The 18,684-nt window shown below is 38.8% G+C and overlaps 1 protein-coding gene across 3 annotated transcripts in view; it reads right to left on the minus strand.

Moving 5' to 3' along the window:
- CDK19 (cyclin dependent kinase 19) overlaps positions 1-18,684 on the minus strand; it is a 199,993-nt gene that overhangs the window by 40,737 nt on the left and 140,572 nt on the right. For all 3 annotated transcript variants that reach the window (XM_043592112.1, XM_043592113.1, XM_043592114.1), the window contains one exon: positions 18,472-18,612. In XM_043592112.1, coding sequence (XP_043448047.1) covers positions 18,472-18,612 — 141 coding nt within the window. The remainder of the gene's footprint in view (positions 1-18,471; positions 18,613-18,684) is intronic.

An 18,684-nucleotide genomic window follows, 5' to 3' on the forward strand; every position in this document is an offset into this window, starting at 1 on the left:
AAGATAACCCCACAAAGAACTTTATACTGATTACTCTTAAAATGTATACAAAATGGACAAAGTCGAGAAAATATAACCTACAAATTGACTCAAGATGAATTAGGAAATCTTAACAAACCAGTAAGTGCTAAATAAATTGAAACTATATTTAAAAATCTCCCTACTAAGAAAACACCAAACCCCAAATGACCACAGATGCAAGTTCTCCACAAATTTTCAGTGAACAGGTTATTCAATCTTATTCAAACATTTGCAGAGAACAGAAAAAGAGGGAATGCTCCCAATAAGTTCTGGAAGGACAGTATAATCTTGGTAGCAAAAACAGACAAAGTATGGGAAAGAAAAAAATTTCAGGCCAACCTCACTCACGAGTACAGATGCGAATATATTAAACAAAATACTATTAAGCTAAATCCATTAACAGGAATGCCAGGATGGCTTCACATGAGAAAACCTACATAAGTCCCTCAGCATATTAACATATGAAAAAGGAAAGATGATATAATTATCTCGACAGAAGCTAAAAAAGCAGTTAATAAAATTTAATACCCATTCATGATAAAATCTTTCAGCAAGTTAGACTAGAAAATTACCCTCTTAACCGGATAATGGGTATATATCAAAAACTAAGAAGTAACATTGGAAGGATTCCCTTTAAAATTGGGAATAATGCAGTGATATCCACCATTACCACTTCTAAAATCAACATCGCACTGTAAGTCTGGTGCTATAAAACAGTAATTAAAGGGATATGAATTGGAGAGGCAGGAACCAAATTATTGTTATTTGCAAATGATGTAATTATTTACATAAAAAACACAAAGTATTTACAGACAAATTATTAGCAATAGTAAGGGAGATTAGTAGATGTTTGGCTAACTGAACAATATGAAAAAGTCAGCTGTATTTTTATATACCAGGAAAAGAAAAAAAAGGGTAGGAAATAAAATTTTTCAAAGGCAGCATTTCTACAGTAATAAAAAAAAACTATAAGGTACCTAAGAATAAATACACTAAAGGATGTAGAAGATATTTATACAGAAAATCTTGAAACTTTATCTTAAATGACATTAGTAACTCTCAAATAAATTAAGAAGTCATGTTTATAGATAAGAGGACTCTATATAGTAAAGACATCAATTCTCTCCATTCTTATCTATAAATCCAGGGAATCTGGCTTAAGACATGACATCCAGATTTATTTTATTATTTTTTTAAGTTTATTTATTTATTTTGAGAGAGAGAGAGAGAGAGAGAGAGAGAGCAGGGGGTAGGACAGAGAAAGAGGGAGGGAGACAAAATCCCAAGCAGGCCTCGTAGGGCTCCAACCCATGAATCATGAGATCAAACCAAACCGTAAGACCTGAGCTAAAATTAAGAGTAGGATGCTTAACCAACTGAGCCACGCAGGCGCCCCAAGATTTATTTTAAAGCCATAGTAAAGACAGTATGATACTGGTACAGAGATAGACGAAACTGATCAATGTGATAGAATGGAGAACCCAGGCGGAACCATGATGCTGTGAGAAGAGCAACTTCAGAGTCAGTGGAGAAAAAAGGAACTAGTCAATAAATCGTGCTGGCACAACAGGTATCCCAGTGGGAAAAAAAATAAATAAAATGAATCTTTGTCTCATATCATCCACACAACAGTTTTGAGCAGATTAAGGAATTAAACATGAAAAGCAAAACTTTAAAACTGTGTGTGTGGGGGGGGGATGCAGAATATAGCTAATATCTTTCTGACCCTCAGGTAGGAAAGAATTTCTAAAACGAGATATAAAAAATCATCATGAAAGAGAAGACTGACAAATCTGGCTATTAAAATAACTTTCAACCACCAACAATAAAGAAAAGAAAAAGACAAAGCACAAATGGAAGAAGTTTGCAACAGATAAGTAACAAAGATTCTGTATCCAGAATAAAGAACTCCCACAAATCAATATAAAAACAACCTAATAGAAAATGGGCAAAATGTCCAAACGGGCATTTAACAAAATAAGAAACATTTAACCATTAAGCATATGAAGATGTTCAGTCTCATTAATAAAGAGGGAAATGTAATTAAAATCAAAATGAGATACCATTTTATACCTAGTATATTGGTTAAAAATTAAGAACTGCTGAGTAGGAAGTCAGGGGGAACTCCAAAACATTGTTGTTAAGAGAATAACTTGGTACAACTTCTCTGGAAAACAATGTGACATCATCTTGCAAACCTGAACAATTGCATACCCTTCGACTCAGTTATTCCATTTTTAGACACACCAGAGAATGTTCCTAGCAGCATAGGTTGTCAAAAAAGAAAAGAAAAGAAAAGAAAAAATCTGAACACAACCCAAATTTCTAGCTAACAGGAAAATGGAGAAATTAATTGTGGTAGAAGCACACAATGAATTTTAAAACAGCAATGAAAATTTGGAGGTTACTAATAAAGGTAAAAAAAGTTTGCGTCTTAGCAGCATTATGCTGAGTGAAAAAAGCAAGTTTAGAAGACTATATACAGCAGAATGCCATTTTCTTAAAACTTAAAACCAAGCAAACCTAAGAATATACTATTTAGGCACACATACAAATGTGATAAACCTATTTTTAAAAAGGAGTGCATAATGTAGGGATGCTTGGGTGGCTCAGTCAGTTAAGCATCTGCCTCTTGATTTCGGCTCAAGTCACGATCTCATGGTTTGTGAGATCGAGTTCCTCCTTGGGCTCTGTGCGGACAGTAGAAATTGGGATATTCTCTCTCTCTCTCTTCCTCTCTGCCACTCGTGCTCTCTCTCAAAATAAACAAACAAACAAAAAGGAGTAAATAATGGATTCAAAACTTAGGATATTTGTTATTCTTGACAAAGCAGGAAGATGGGATGGGGGGAAAGGCATAAATAGAAGCAAGCTATGGCTGATGTTCCAGTTACTAGGGTAAGTGACAGGCTCTCCACTGTTACACCTTGTAAGGTATGTAAACGTTCCACATAGTCTTTGTAAAGACAAAAAATAAAGCAAAGAATGGGGATATGCACTGCTGGGAGGGTGTCATTTTCAACAGTAATAAGCGCTATTTAAATTTCTCAGAGAATGTCTCCTTGAGAAGGTAACACTTGGGATAAGACCTGAAGAAAGTAGAGTAATAAGCTGCTGGAATATAAGGGAAGGGCAGGGTAGGCAAAGAGAAAGAGAAGCTGGAAAGGCCTGAGACAGGCGCTTGCCTGGAGAACTGGAGACTTGTGAGGGAGAACAAAACAATGGGCATCAGGAAGGACAGAATGATAAGGCACTGATGATTCTAGAGACAAGGAAACCAAACAGAAGTCCGGCCTGCTGTTCCCAATGCTTCTGCTTTGGGCACACGTCACTTGTGTACCAGACTTGGAGAAGTTCTTGAGCACTGTCTGGCCTGTACTCTGACAGTAGGTGAGGGCCCCCCAGAAGATCTGCAGAAGGGCAAGGCCATGCAGAAGGGCAAGAGGAAACCTTGGTGAGCTAGCAGGCTGGCTAACTGGAGAAAGAGCAAAGAGGTCAATGCAGCTGGAGTCAACATGACAGGAGAGTTAGTATAGGAGAAGCAGCAGAGAGGTAAGGTGAAGATGGGCGGGGCTGTCAATCATACAGAATGATGGTTTTACATGACTAGAATTGGCATCATTTTATATTACTTCATCTTACCCATAATTTTTACAGGTTGTACAGTGTGGATTTTGGCATTTTGCTAAATCCCTGAGAACAGAATATGGAGAGATTATCATTTTCTACATTATATATTTTTATAATGTTTGATTTTATATTTTTTGGTATTGTTTCTAATTAAAGAAATGGCATTTTTTAACAAAAATGAATAATGCTGAGAGGAATAAAGGGTGTTTAGAGGAAAAAGAGCCCAGGGAAAAACCTATGAAGGAGGAACCAAGGAGAGAAAACAGCATAGGATTCTAGAAGCTAAGAGAGCTTAAAAAGGAAGAGGTGGTCTTCAGGTGCAATAGAATGAAAGATAAAAAAAGGCAACTTCCTGGCATTTACAGAAGACAGACACAGGGAAAGAGACCCAAATAAGTGGGAAGAAGGTAAAGGCAGAATTAGAGTATACTTTGGAAGGTCTTAGGGAGAATAGATTCTCTGGGATATAACAATTCTTGGGGTACCTGGCTGGCTCAATCAGAAGGGCATGCGACTCTTGATCTTGGGGTCATGAGTTTGAACCCCACATTGGATATAGGGATCACTTAAATTAATAAAACGTTTAAAAAAATCTTAGAATTATCAAATCAACCATCTTATATATCTTCTGCTACATTATTTGTAATCTTACATTTTGAGCTTAAATCCTTCCAAAATAAAGCTGTAAGATAAAAACACACAGTATGTGATACGGGAGCAAAGTTGATTCACGTAAGAAGTGAAAATAGATGATGAGCATTTGAATGGCAGAAGAGCAGGAAGCTGGTCTTAGATCACTGTTAGCTAACTCTCATTAGAAGTTCCTGCAGTCATGCTGTGTAGAAACAGAGAATAGCTTTCAACGACCCCTTCCACAGTGGAATGAGGATACAGAGAGAGAGAAACAGGGATTCTAACTGGTACTGAAGTTTGTAGAAATATCTTTTTTTTTTAAAGTTTATTTATTTATTTTGAGAGAAAAAGAGAGAAAGCACGCACAGGAGGGGCGGAGACAGAGAGAGAGAGAGAGAGAGAGAGAGAGACAGAGAGAGAGAGAAAATCTCAAGCAGACTCCACCCTCAGCCACACTAGGAGCTTGAGACCACGACCCTGAGATCATGACCTGAGCCAAAACAAAGAGTTAGGGCACTTAACCGACTAAGCCACCTAGGTGCCCAAAAATACCTTTTACAGAGGATACTTGAAGCCTATGGAATCTCTAACTGTGGGGTCCCCATGTACAGTGGGGAGCAGTGGCTATAAGCTCTTTCATACAGTCTGAGAAAGGAATGCAGAGTTTGGGCAGTATCCACAGAGAAGGGCTCCTGTAGTCAGGTGACGATCTAGAATTACACAGGATGTTATTTTTAAATGCACACCTTGGGGCACCTGGGTGGCTCAGTCAGTGAAGCATCCGACTCTTGATTTGGGTTCCGGTCACAATCTCAGGGTCGTGGGACTGAGCCCCACGTCAGGCTCCAGGCTGAGTGTGGAGCCTGCTTGAGATTCTCTCTCTTTCTCTCTCTGCCCTTCCCTCACTCTCAAAATAAATAAACATTTAAAAAATATACACACCCCTTAACTGGGATTACACATAACAAGTAAATAAATGTTAAGAATAAGTAAATACATGTTCAGCTCATAAGATATTTGATGGTTCAAAAGAACAATAACAACAAAATAAATGTCATGACCACCAATAAAAAGGATTTAAATATTCAAAGCATTTTCATATCAATCATTTCCTTTTTTATAACAGGAATTCTCCAGGGCCCACAGGGCTGGGGCAAGTCTCAGAACTCCACCTAATCTTCAAGATTCCAAATCAAGTCATTTTTCCAGATATTATGCTTAATTTTCAAAAGATTAACTTTAATAGTGATTGATCTAAGTGAGTGTATACCCTTTAAAAAAATATAAAGGGAACTGCAGCTCACGCACATGCACCTACACCCACACACACCAAAAAGAACGAGGAGAGGATACCAAAGTCGTTCTGACCTACTTACATCCCAATTAACACAGACTATGCTTTACTAAAACTCCTCTTACTGCGAACACAAAACGCCAGCTGTGAAAGAAAGTGATACTGCTGGGTTTGCACACTTTAGTTACCATAGAAACCGCAGAAATGGCAGGAGTTGGATGCTTCGCGTTTAAGTTATCAGCAATAAAATCGGATAGACACATCAAGGCCGCAGGGTTCATTTTAGTTAAATTGCATTTTAAAGGCCAAAGTCAGGGAAATCATGTGATAAGCAATATGATTACTTAAAAACTATTCTTGAAATACCTGCATTTTAGCAGGATTTAGTTATTAATTCTTGAATTTACATTCATGAGGCTTTACATGTACTTCAGATTTGCTTTTTCCTCCTATAGAATCAGTTTTTTTTCCACAGGGTTAAATTTAATTTTAGCTAATTGGCACCTCATAAATAGAATGGCCTAAAGATACACAAGTGCCCTACTACATTTGCTTTGTGCTCCCCACCCCAGGACATTTGGGACAAAAATATGAAGCCACAAGATGACTCTTATCAGCACCAATAAAGAGAGGAAAATACAAACACAACTGTCTACAACCCTGAATAATAGGGACAAAACCAATCAGAACATCAATCAGACTAGTTTTTAAACAATGAATAGTGCTAACCTAGTATTGATGGCTACAACTATTCTTTTATTTAAATGTAGTTGGGGTGCCTGGGTGGCTCAGTCAGTTGAGCATCCGGCTTCGGCTCAGGTCATGATCTCATGGTTTGTGAGTTCGAGCCCCGCGTCGGGCTCTGTGCTGACAGCTCAGAGCCTGGAGCCTGTTTCAGATTCTGTGTCTCCTTCTCTCTCTGTTCTTCCCCTGCTCATGCTCTGTCTCTCTCTCAAAAATAAATAAACATTAAAAAAAAAAAAACTAAATAAATAAATAATAAATGTAGTAGCACACAACTCTCCTCACATCTGATACAAAAGTACATTCCAGGAGAAAACCATCAGTGTTTGTGCCTTTCTTTATTCTGTTCTCCATTGTTCACCTTGAACAAAACAGATTCTGTGTCGTAACAAATCGAGCAGCGAACTAAGGGGGAGATAAATATGTTGTTGTTTCTTTTATCATTTAGCAAACACAACAGTCATTTGCTAATAGAGTCCATTTATCATCACTGTTTACCCCTTAAAATAACCTCATTGATAGCAGAGGGTTCACATATATGAAGAATCTGATCATTATAACTGGAACCTCCCAAAGGGCAGGGAGGATATTTCTGTCACCGCTTTTTGTATCTGCTGAAATCCAGGGACTTAATATTCAATAAACTTTTATTGGATGAGTGAATAAAAATTGTCAGTGGTTAGTACTCATGGTCTTTTGGTAGGCAAGTTTTCAATTAAAAAAAAAATTTTTTTTTAACATTTATTTAGTTTTGAGAGACAGAGACAGAGCGTAAGCAGGGGAGGGGCAGAGAGAGAGGGAGACACAGAATCCAGATCAGGCTTCAGGCTCTGAGCTGTCAGCACGGAGCCCAACACGGGGCTCAAACCCATGAACTGTGAGATGGTGACCTGAGCCAAAGTCGGCGCTTAACCAACTGAGACACCCAGGTGCCCTGAAAGTTTTCAATTTTTTTTTGGAAAGTTTTCAATTTTAAAAGAAACTGTGGGGCGCATGGCTGGCTCAGTTGGTGGAGCATGTGACTCTTGACCGTGGGGCTGCGAGTTTGAGCTTCACATTGGGTGTGGAGATTACTTAAAAATAAAATCTTAAGGAAAAAATAAAAATATAAATGAATGCATGAATGAAGTTGCAAGAAACTAGAGTCAGTACCTTCCCCAAAATATGCCAAGCTCACTTCTGAATACGGGTAACCCCTGCTTTTCAAAAGTTCAGTTACACCACTTTACTTTTACAAAAAATCTGCATTAATACCTATTTCTTTTGAACTGAAAGATACATGAAGAGGATTTTTGCTTTTAGGAAAAAAGGTGAAAAGTGAAAACAGCATTTAGCATTTGCTTTGCAGCAGCCCTCACAGAGCCAGCACGCCCTAAGCGGGGAGACGGCCCCCACCGGGCTCCTTCCCCAAGACCACACTCAGCATCAGCCTGCCATAGCTTTCAACTAGGAACATCTGTTCTTTCTCTGGATTTATTTTGTGCATCTGTTAGCGAGATGTGTCCTAAGGCATCAGAAAAGCCTAAGAGAGGTTATTTTGGGGGTCTGGGAATGCTCAAAAAATTTTCCATGTAAATCAGTGGTTAGTACTTCTTCACTTTCCTCCATTTCAGCTTCCAAAAGATTTCATAGGAACACTCTGCTTGTGGATAGAACAGGTTTTTAAAAAATCTGATTTTGGTTTATTCTGGAGTTTCAGCAACCACCCATATGCTAATGACTCTCGAATCCATAACCATACATCTCCAAACTTCTATATGGCTTAGGGTTACGTCAAACGGTACGCTGGCCTTCACAATCCTCTCAAACTTCGCGTGCTCAAACTGATTTTTTCCTGTTTTTCTGGTATTCTCTTCTCAATCAACAAAAGCAGAAGTCGGAACACCCTGTCCTTTATCCCTCAAATCTATCTAATCCTCAGATCTGATTATCTTACTTCCTAAATATTTGTCGACTATTTCCCCTCCTCACTTGATTACCTCAGCCAGGCCTTCATCATTTCTCAAGCCGCTGATTACAATAGCCTGATAAAACTGCCATCCCTGCACCCTCCGACCCACTCTCCGTACCCCGGTGTGAGTGGTCTATCCTAAGCGGAAACCTGACCGGCTCAGCTCCAACTGACCACAGGAAAAGTCCATGCTTCAAAACATGCCGGTGAAGATTAACCGTGATTGGGTCCCTACTTTTCTCTTCTGCTGCTTCTTTCAGCATTTCTTGCTTTGCTTCAGTGATACCAACGTGCTTGCAGTTTCTTACCCCATGCCCTTATTTAAGCTGTCTCCTCTGCCTGGAATGCCCCCTTCATCTTCTAAATATCTACTCATCCTTTAGATTCAGCTCAGTGTGAGTCCTCAAAGACGGCCCCCATCCCAACTGGTCAGGTGCTCTCCTCCTGTGCTCTCAGTACTTTATGCAGAGCCAATCCCTGACTGCACCTCATAATGTCTTTTCAAAACCTTTCTGTTTTATGCTGATCCGTTTGTGTATCTTCTCCACCATGCATTCACTGAGGGAAGGGATTGTATTTTATTTATCCGTGTATACCCAGTGCCCAACATGGCGCCCGGCACATATTAGGAGGTCAAAGTGTTTGTACAGCAAATATTCTTAACTCTGTAAACCAGCACTTCCTTCACAGAAATCCTGTTATAAATAATAATGTAGTTAAAATGACAACTAGGTTTCAGAGTTCTATAAGTGTCGCACTTTATAGCTATATTGTGGGTTGAACAGGCCTTTGTATTCAGAGAACGTAACTGTTTCTAAGCAAAAATGCCTTTCTCAGTTCAAAATTACGTATCTACAACTAGGTGCAAGCTATCTGTAACTCAGGAGTAGACTATAATATTAAATGCTGTGATTCCTTTCATGTTACCTTAAAATGGTCTAGGGGGATCTGTAGTAGGTCAATCTGAATAATCTATGTTAATCAAACCTGGGTGTTCATAATAAACAATGCCTGCCACCCCAGCACCAAACAACAGTTAACAATACACTTCTTTGTTCCAGCCTTTTAGGAGTGGTTATAGGCCTGAACAGCAGAGATAAGGTTTTCTTTTCTCGAACAAGAACCAATAAAAAGCAGCCATTATAAAAAGCTTAATGCAAGACAAACACAGGTATCTAGAAGGCTATTTACCTAACTAACTGCAAGGTCACTAAGAGTATAATCAAGATAAATCCCACACTGATGGCAATGCCAGCACGAGTGCTGCACAGACATTCAGATTCTATCTTACTCATTAATGAGTACAATCCGTCCTCAGAGAAGCAATGCTAGTAGAAAGTAGTTTTCGATTTACATTTGTGACATTCATATTCAAATCAAATAATTCGTCTTATTATCATGACAAATTAAGAATGTCAGAGGTAGAGCTCCTTTCTCCTTTTCTCCACCACGGTGATGGGTGCAGATGACTTTTCCTGGCCAAGTCTTCTCACGAGACTTTCAGAATCAAAAGCAGAATTGTCCCATTCCCCAGTGCCTGCAGGTGAAAACTGGTGAGAAAATCAGGTGCGGCTCCAAAAGAAGACATGAGAGAAGAACCAACCTGGGTCTATAAGGGATTGCACCTGTGTTTCTGCTGCATGAAGGTCATGTGCTCACATCCTCTCACTCTGTAAACATCACGCCTACCTGAACAATAGACATGGTTTATCCAGGAAAATGATCGTTCTCTGTTACTATGCTTTTGCACCAGTAGGTTGGTTCAGTAATAAATACGTGAGAACTTTTGCCCCCAAAAAAAGGATGTCAGAGGTAGAAATTATGAAACTGAGCCCTCTTGCGTCACTCATGAAGACACCAAGGGGAAAGTCCTACAACCTTAACCAAGCTCACTGTCCCTGGACAGTGGCAGATCCAGGATTAGAACTCAAGTCTCTAAGAAATGCACTGCAGGCCAGGGTTATGAGAACAAAAGTGGACCTGGAAAATGCACAACACTTAATTGATTTATGGCCCTCACCTCCAGAAGGCTTCTACTTAGATGAATGCTTAGTCGAGAATCTTATCACCCAAAATAATCACCATATGCAATCTCCCAAAGAAATAATCAGTTCATGCATATAAGATCCCTTCTTGATGAAGACACCATCACTTTCAATAAGAGATCCTGAATCATCCTACGGTGCCAGTCACACAGGATGCCTGTGGTAGTGATCACCCTGGTATATACATTTGTCCAAACTGATCAATTTGTAACTAAAATGGGTACATCTTGTTATATGCAAATTCTACCTCAATAATAGTAATTTAATAAAATAGTATGCCTGAAATGGTTCTTCAGTTTTGAACACAGGCCTCAAAGTGCTGGGGGTCCTGTCTGTAGCCCTTGATTCTTAACCAGCTCCTGCTATTCCTGCCACTGTGGAATGTATCTGGACTATCACCTCTTAGCGACTTTGAAGTTAGTTTGGCAAACCACCTTCTAGATACGTGGGTTTGTCAGTACAGGCTACAGTACTGTGTTTGTCTGACAGGGATCATCAAAAGAGCCCTGTCCCTGAGCTGAACCTTAAGAGGCCTCATCCCCTTTGAAGCTGGCCCTCTTAGAAGTGTAATTCTTAGTGTGTATCACCTGTCTACGGAACAGATGGGACATTACACTTCAACTCAAATGGACAGACGTGTATTCTGCAGAACATTCCCATGACTGGGCTGTGGGTGTGGATGGCGGAAAACCTGTCATGCCAAAAAAATGACAGCCCACCTGTGACACAGGTATATGTCACAGTATCTAGAGCACCTTGAGAAACACTATCTCACCTGATCGTCACAAGGCCCTGTGTACTGGCAGAACAGGAGTCCCTGCACAGGGATGACATCACTACCATCAAAGGCCTTCAGGCTGGAGACATGAACTGCTGGGACACAGACTCTCAAGGGCCCAGCTCTAAGGAACTAGTAAGGAACCAAAGGTCACCAGCAGCAACCCCAGTGTAATTCTTCAGAATGACAAGATCTGTAATTGTCCAAAGTCACCTGAAGTTGCAAGTTAGAAAATAACTAAGCCATATTTTCCTTTTTTGTTGTTAGCTCTGAATTCTAAAAGAAATTATAACGATTAAGTCATATTAAAATAAATACCACTTTCTGCCATAATTCTTTAATTAGCATGTTAATTTAATAAATCAAATAAAAAATAATAAACAGATAGGGCTCCACTTTGTAAAGAAGAAAGGGCTAGAGTTGTAGGCTAAAGGAATTGTGGTGGCGGGGCGGGGGGCGGAGGAGGAGAGCGGGACACCTGGGTGGCTCAGTCAGTTGAGCATCCGACCTCGGCTCAGGTCATGATCTCACAGTTCGTGAGTCTGAGCCCGGCATCAGGCTCTGTGCTAACAGCATGGAGCCTGCTTCAGCTTCTGTGTCTCCTTCTCTCTCTGCCCCTCCCCGACTCTGTTTCTCTCTCTCTCTCAAAAATAAACATTTGAAAATTTTTTCAAAATAAAATTAAAAAAATAAAGGAATCCTGGGAAAGGCAGTTGAAAGAATGGGCATCTCTGGATTGCTGGTGGGATCCAGAATAATGTACAGAAGCTTCTACAGAATGGAAATTAGGAGGAATTCAGGAACTCTGGAGCTAAGACTAGGAGATGAACAACTGTACAAAGTCCCTATCATTATTCCAATTTTATAAATGAGGAAACTGAGGCTTACGGATCAAGATTAGCTTTCCCAGAAATGTATATATGTTTTTTAAGTTTAAGATCTCCAAGCTCCCATTTCGTAAGAACTAAGCGAGGCTAAACTCTAAAACAGTACTAAAATTCTTCAAAATGCCAGCATGATGGCTCCAGTCAGATTTTAAGGGTGTCTTTGCAGTGTGGCACATTCACCTTGTCAGGCCCTCTTTAGTATACACAAAATTAAAGACTTAATGTATCTCCCTGTCGGACAAGGTATGAAGAGCTGCACACAGATATTTCTAGACCATTCTCCAACCAAGCACTTATTTTAATCAAACTTTCACAAAGATTAACAGTACAGTACTTCTTCCCCAGCTGAGCAGAAAAGAGGCCATCTGTGAGTTTTGTACATTGGACTTTCATACATGACATTCCTAAAGAGTCTTCAAATGCTCTCTCTTAGCTGAAGAACTATAATATTTCTCGTCAGCTACCTGTTACAACTCGGCAGCACTAGCGACCATGGGAAACTTAAATTTTTCTTTCCATTTTTCCCTGTTTGACACAAATGCGAGAAAAAGAGAATAGAAAGTAGCAGTGATAAGCGTAGGCCTCAGACAGTTTAACAAAGATGGGATCTCTAGATAGGTTCAAAGTGAAAAATCCTGGATCTCCGTTGAACACACCCTCTAGATTTAAGAAGATTAAACTTGTGGTTCAATAGTGGGTGCAGGAGGAATGGAGGGCACAGGAGAGGAGAGGAAATGCAAGGAACATATGCCAAATTCTGGAAATAAATCACTAAAGAATGTTTGCAAAAGGGAAGGGACAATTGGTACATTATAATATTTTTTTAGCTCTTTAGAACCAGAACTATCCTCTTGCCACCCAAGCAACTTTTTTTTTTTTTTCTGAAATTTATTGACAACCAAGCAACTTTTTAATATGGAAAGGAGGCACCTGTATTTTTCTTTTATATTTCTACTAAATAGGACAATAATAGGATCCATTTTAAAGTCTCTTAAAGTTGGTGGTAGGCAGCTTCGGACATGGTTTCCAATATCCCCGCCCCCAGTAAACACACCCTTGTGTAATTACTTCCTGTGAGTGTGGGCTGGAAAAGTGACCTCTGGTGATGGGATGTCACTTCCATGATTCACTAACAGAAGACTGCGACTTCCATCTTGCTAACACACACTCTCCACCATCTTGTTTGCTCACTCGGGTGAAGAAAACTGCCATGTTGTAAGATGGTCTGTGGAGAAGCTGAGGTGGCAAAGAACCAAGGAAAGCTTTCACCTTCCACTGATCAGCTCAGGAGGAAATGAAGCCTGCTAATAACCAAGTGACTGAATAAGGAAGCAGATGCTTCACAGTCAAGACTCCAGGTGACCGCAGTCTTTTAAGGAGACTGTAAAACAGGATCCAGATAAGCCACACCTAGATTCCTGACCCATAGAACCTGTGAGATGATAAATATTTAAACGTCTTGAAAGCCACTGAGTTTTGGGGCAAATTGTCATACGACAATAGGTAACTAATACAGACTTACAACATACATAGCCAACATGTCATAGACAACCCAGAATGCTGTTAAAAATCAAGTATTCTGGGGGTGTCTGGGTGGCTCAGTCGGTTAAGTGTCCAACTTCAGCTCAGGTCATGATCTTGCGGTCACGAGTTCGATCTCCCCCCCCCCCCCCCCCCCCCGTAGGGCTCTGTGCTGACAGCTCAGAGCCTGGAGCCTGCTTCAGATCCTGTGTCTCCCTCTCTCTCTCTCTCTCTCTCTCTCTCTCTGCCCCTCCCCTATGCATGCTCACTTGCACGCGCGCTCTCTCTCTCTGAAAAATAAATAAGCATTAAAATAATTTTTAAAAAAAATCAAGTATTCTGGCTGAACGAGCAGGTATCATGAGGAAAAAAATAAAACAAAACTAAAATAGCTCTTCATTAGTTAGTATGACAAAGTATCCAGGGTCATACACTACACATTTCTCTATAGCTAGAATATCTATTACATCATTTCCTTTAACCAGCTGAATTACATTTGACTCTAAGAATTGGCAAGTTTATTATTAATTATTATTATTATTACTACTATTATTAACCTCTAATAGAATAAATAAGTCTTTAGGTCTGTGTCAGAAGTGATTTTTTGAACAATCCAAAAGTGCAGTAGATGGTAACTAATAACAAAACCCAAAAGATTACTGGCTACAAAATTATTGTCTCCCTCAACTAAATTTCCATGTACCATGTTTGCAAAAGATATAGTTATCTGTGCTCACAGACTTCAAAAGAGTACAAATTCACCCACTATTATGAACAATAATTACCATTCAAAACTAAAGTTAGAGTTTTGGTTTGGAACCACCACAAATATTTTTTAAAAGTCAGAGCAGGTCAGGGCCCTAGAGCATTTACTCAGATCTTTCATTTGATAAAGACCTAGCATTTATCATGTTTTAGGTACTGAGATATGATAAAGTGATGAAGAGATGGTTTAACGCACAGTTCAGTTTATGCCACTGATCCAGTAGCAAAACTCATAACCAAGAAGCCATAAATCTACTTAACAATACAACCATTTAGCCACTATTTCTCTTTGCTAAAGAATAACGTGCAATTGCCAGATGCCTTGCTGAAATTCAAGTAACTTATGAGCACAAACAATATGCCAACACTAGGAATACAAAAATTAGTAAGATATGATCCTTACTCCCCAGGAGCTCATAATTTTGAAAACAGGATCAACTATTTATCTTGGCATCCTTCCAACCTACCCGAACAGTAATCTCATAAAAGTGAGTCATCCTATATTTCATCTTCTTACTCTTAGCTATATCCTGCTATAAAATTAAAATACATCTTTTTTCCCTTGGTGTTTACAAGTTCCAAATATTTATAGACTTATGTCTCTACTTCATTGTCTCAGCCAAGATAAATATATTTAGCTCCTCTTCTCCTTTCTTTTTAAAGCAATTCCTCAATGTAAGTAATATTTTTAGTGACTTTGTTTAAATTCTCTACTTCTGGTAAATTTTAGGATCCATATGACATAGCTAACTACTATTACAGATATATAATCAATCACAATGAAAAACCCCAACCTTGGGGCGCCTGGGTGGCTCAGTCGGTTAAGCGTCCGACTTCAGCTCAGGTCACGATCTCACGGTCCGTGAGTTCGAGCCCCGCATTGGGCTCTGGGCTGATGGTTCAGAGCCTGGAGCCTGTTTCCAATTCTGTGTCTCCCTCTCTCTCTGCCCCTCCCCCGTTCATGCTCTGTCTCTCTCTGTCTCAAAAATAAATAAACGTCAAAAAAAAAATTTTAAAAAGAAAAACCCCAACCTTCTTTGATGATATAATGCTTCTTTTGTAAAGTCCAAAACACTGATTTTTTATTTACTTTTTAAATTTGGGGGGTTGTATTATTCCACTGCAAATTCACATTTACTCTAACACCTTTAACTCTGGATCTTGCAGAGACAGTATATACTCTGAAATAATTGTGACTAACAAATAGTGTAAAGCCCAATTTCTTATGTCAATGGGAAACGAAGCATTAAGAAAAAACACTCACCGACTGAAACTGCAACTCTATTGCACAAAAAATAATTTTTTTGCATGTCCCCATCATGCTTTCAACACCACATTCATATGTGATACGCTTTGTATTTCTATACTTACTAGAGAATCTATCTCAAGTAAACATACAGTTTAAATCTTCTACTCCTGAAAATACTTTGGCAAAACCATGACAATGTGGTCCAGCTATCAGTACTCATGATCAGCGAAAAGAACTGAGTAGGCTCTCACAGGGTAGATTCCCACTTCAACGTCTAGCTCAAGTGGCAGCTCTCTTGAAACTTTTCTTCATCCCCTCCTCATAACCTCTTCTAAGCTTGAGTAGCATTTAATCTGTGCCTATCACGTAGCCATGATCACCATCTTTCTCATCTATCTTACAGCATAACTGTTTATGCGTATGTCGTGTTTCTTCTCTGAGAGTAAACTCCGGAGAAGGTCTTTAATGCAATCGTATGTGTACTGTCCCCATATATCCTTGCTTTAAACACACAAGGTAAATAATAAATGTTTATTGAGGACAGTGTGTTGAAATATAAATATGTTACTTGATCCAGAAGCATACCGTAAGAATCTATTCTTACTCATATTAATTCACTGAGGAAATATTTACTCAGTACCTGTTGTGCACTCGAGTACTGCTAGTGTGCCAAAATGATTCGTAGACCCTGCTCTCTCAAGAAGTGTATGGTCTAGAAGATGATCTAAGACAGCCACTATAATACTAACAGATAAGTGCCGTAAGAGAAGTAAAGAAGTACAACGGCAACCCACAAGAAGGAGAGATTATTGGGGCGCCTGGGTGGCTCAGTCGGTTAAGCGTCCGACTTCGCCTCAGGTCATGATCTCACAGTTTGTGAGTTCAAGCCCCACATCGGGTTCCGTGTCCAGAGCTTGGAGGCTGCTTTGGATTCTGTGCCTCCCTCTCTCTCTCTGCCCTTGCCCAATTCACACTCTGTCTCTCTCACTCTCAAAAATAAATAAACATTTAAAAAAAAAAAAAAAAAGGAGATCTTATTTCCAAGTAGGAATGGATATGAGGATAAGTTTTAACATTTGTGCAAGTCCTCACAGACAAGTAGTATTTGAATATGTACAGATAGGGTAATAAATAAAGGTCATTGAGGCAGGAAATCTCAGGATGACACAGGGGACAGTCAATAGTTTAATGGTATAGTGTAAGTGAAAGATTACAGGATTGGGATAAAGAAAAATTCTAAAGACAGTTGGAGCTATATCTGCTATGACCGTGAAAGCCCAATAAGGAACTAGAGCTTTAGTCTGTAAGCAATGAGGAACTATTTCAAAGTTCTTGATCAGGAGCTGTGTAATTATCCAGAAGGTCTACAGCGGATGGAAGGGAAAGAGATTGTTTACAAGGAGACAAGTTAAGAGGCTAGTACCATATCACAAGAAAGAGATAATAAAGGCCTGAACTAGGAATGAGGCACTAGAGATGGAAATAGACAGATGGGAGAGAGAGCTTAGAGATGAAACTGACAAGACCAGGCAAGGCCTAGATGTACAGTGCAAGGGTTTGCAAGGGGTAAAAGAACTTTCTAGGCTGAGAAAAGGGTGATGCCATAACTAATATAGACATTAAAGCAGCAGCAAGCCAACAAAGAGAAAACCAGGTCCTAGTCATCCTGAGTTTTAGTCCCAGTGGACACTCAGGCGACAACATCAGAAATAAAATCTGTGAATCTATGCTATTGAGAATAAAATACACAGTGTTGTGAAAAAAGAGAAGAGTTGAAATTAGTCAGTCTTCAATAAAAGATTTTGATCGATGATTCAAACGTGATCATGACCTCAAAAATAACTCACATAGCTTATGTTAATTACATAAACAATTAATGAAGGAGAGGGTTTGATCTAGAACAACCTCATGTAACCACAGAAAAATGTGCTGATTCATGGTTAATAGTAAAGTGGATAGGTGGAAGTCTTTGAGAACTTTACAGTTCAGAATTATGAGGTGAAATGCATCTGTTGAAATGGTAAACCCATCTTTGTGGTCACTGGCATTTGGCTCCAATTTATCTTCAATGCCACAGCAAGAGACAGTCAAGTCAGATGACAAGGCCTGACAATGTAGCCACAGGTACTAACTAGATCTTCTTGTGTATTCATTCCTTTCTATAATAAATACTTTTCCTCAATTAGTAAAACTGAGTTGACCTAGATTCATCCCTACCATATCCCTAGAATCTCCAAAAGCCTAAGAAATAATGATCTTGAAACCATTTTTTCAAGGAGAGTTAGGAACAAAACTTCCAATTTTAAACTCATGATTATTACAACGATTCAGTACCCATATTTTCTTACAAATAAACAAAAAAAAATCTCATCAACATAAACTAAAATAACAACAATGCAAAGATAACTGGCATAGAATCTGACATTAACAAATGTTTGTTACATGTGTACTGAAAAAAAGGTAAAATCAAACATTTGATTTGTTCATAATACTGATAACAACCTTTATTGATAATACTGACAACGTTCTATTTACTGGATGCAGGGTCATTATTTCCGTTTAGCTCTTAAGGGAAAAAAACAGTAAGAACTCAATCTTTAATTATTAATATTTTTACTGAAAATGAGCAATAATGTGAAGAACAAAATGGACTGAAAGGTACTTATTTTACATGTGACTCTTCCATTAAGATTATACCAATTATGCATTGAAAACCACACAGACATTTTATAGCTATGCATAAATATAATGAAAGAACATATACCAAATGTTAATAAGGGTACTCTTTTAAGCGTAGGCTTATGGGTGATTTTTATTTCCTTCTTTTTTGGTTTTATGTATTTTCAAAATTTTCTATAATCAATGTTCATAAGAATTGTACCAAGAAGAAAAGGTATTTTTAAAAAGAGGTCAAAAAAACCCATATTGATCAATTTAAAAGAAACATACTTACCAGATCTCTGTGAAGCACCCAATTTGCATGGAGGTAATGGATACCATCAAGAATCTGGTAAAGTAATGATTTGACCATAGATCTTGGCAACTGCATGGGCTTTTTATTTGCTTTTGATGCACGGTGAAACTTAATAATGTGCTAAAAATTAAAAAAAAATAAAACATACTATTATAACATATAGTCTCTGCTAATATTTGTATCAATAAAACA

The sequence above is a fragment of the Prionailurus bengalensis genome, chromosome B2 (assembly GCF_016509475.1).
Source record: "Prionailurus bengalensis isolate Pbe53 chromosome B2, Fcat_Pben_1.1_paternal_pri, whole genome shotgun sequence".
Classification (NCBI taxonomy): Eukaryota; Metazoa; Chordata; class Mammalia; order Carnivora; family Felidae; genus Prionailurus; species Prionailurus bengalensis.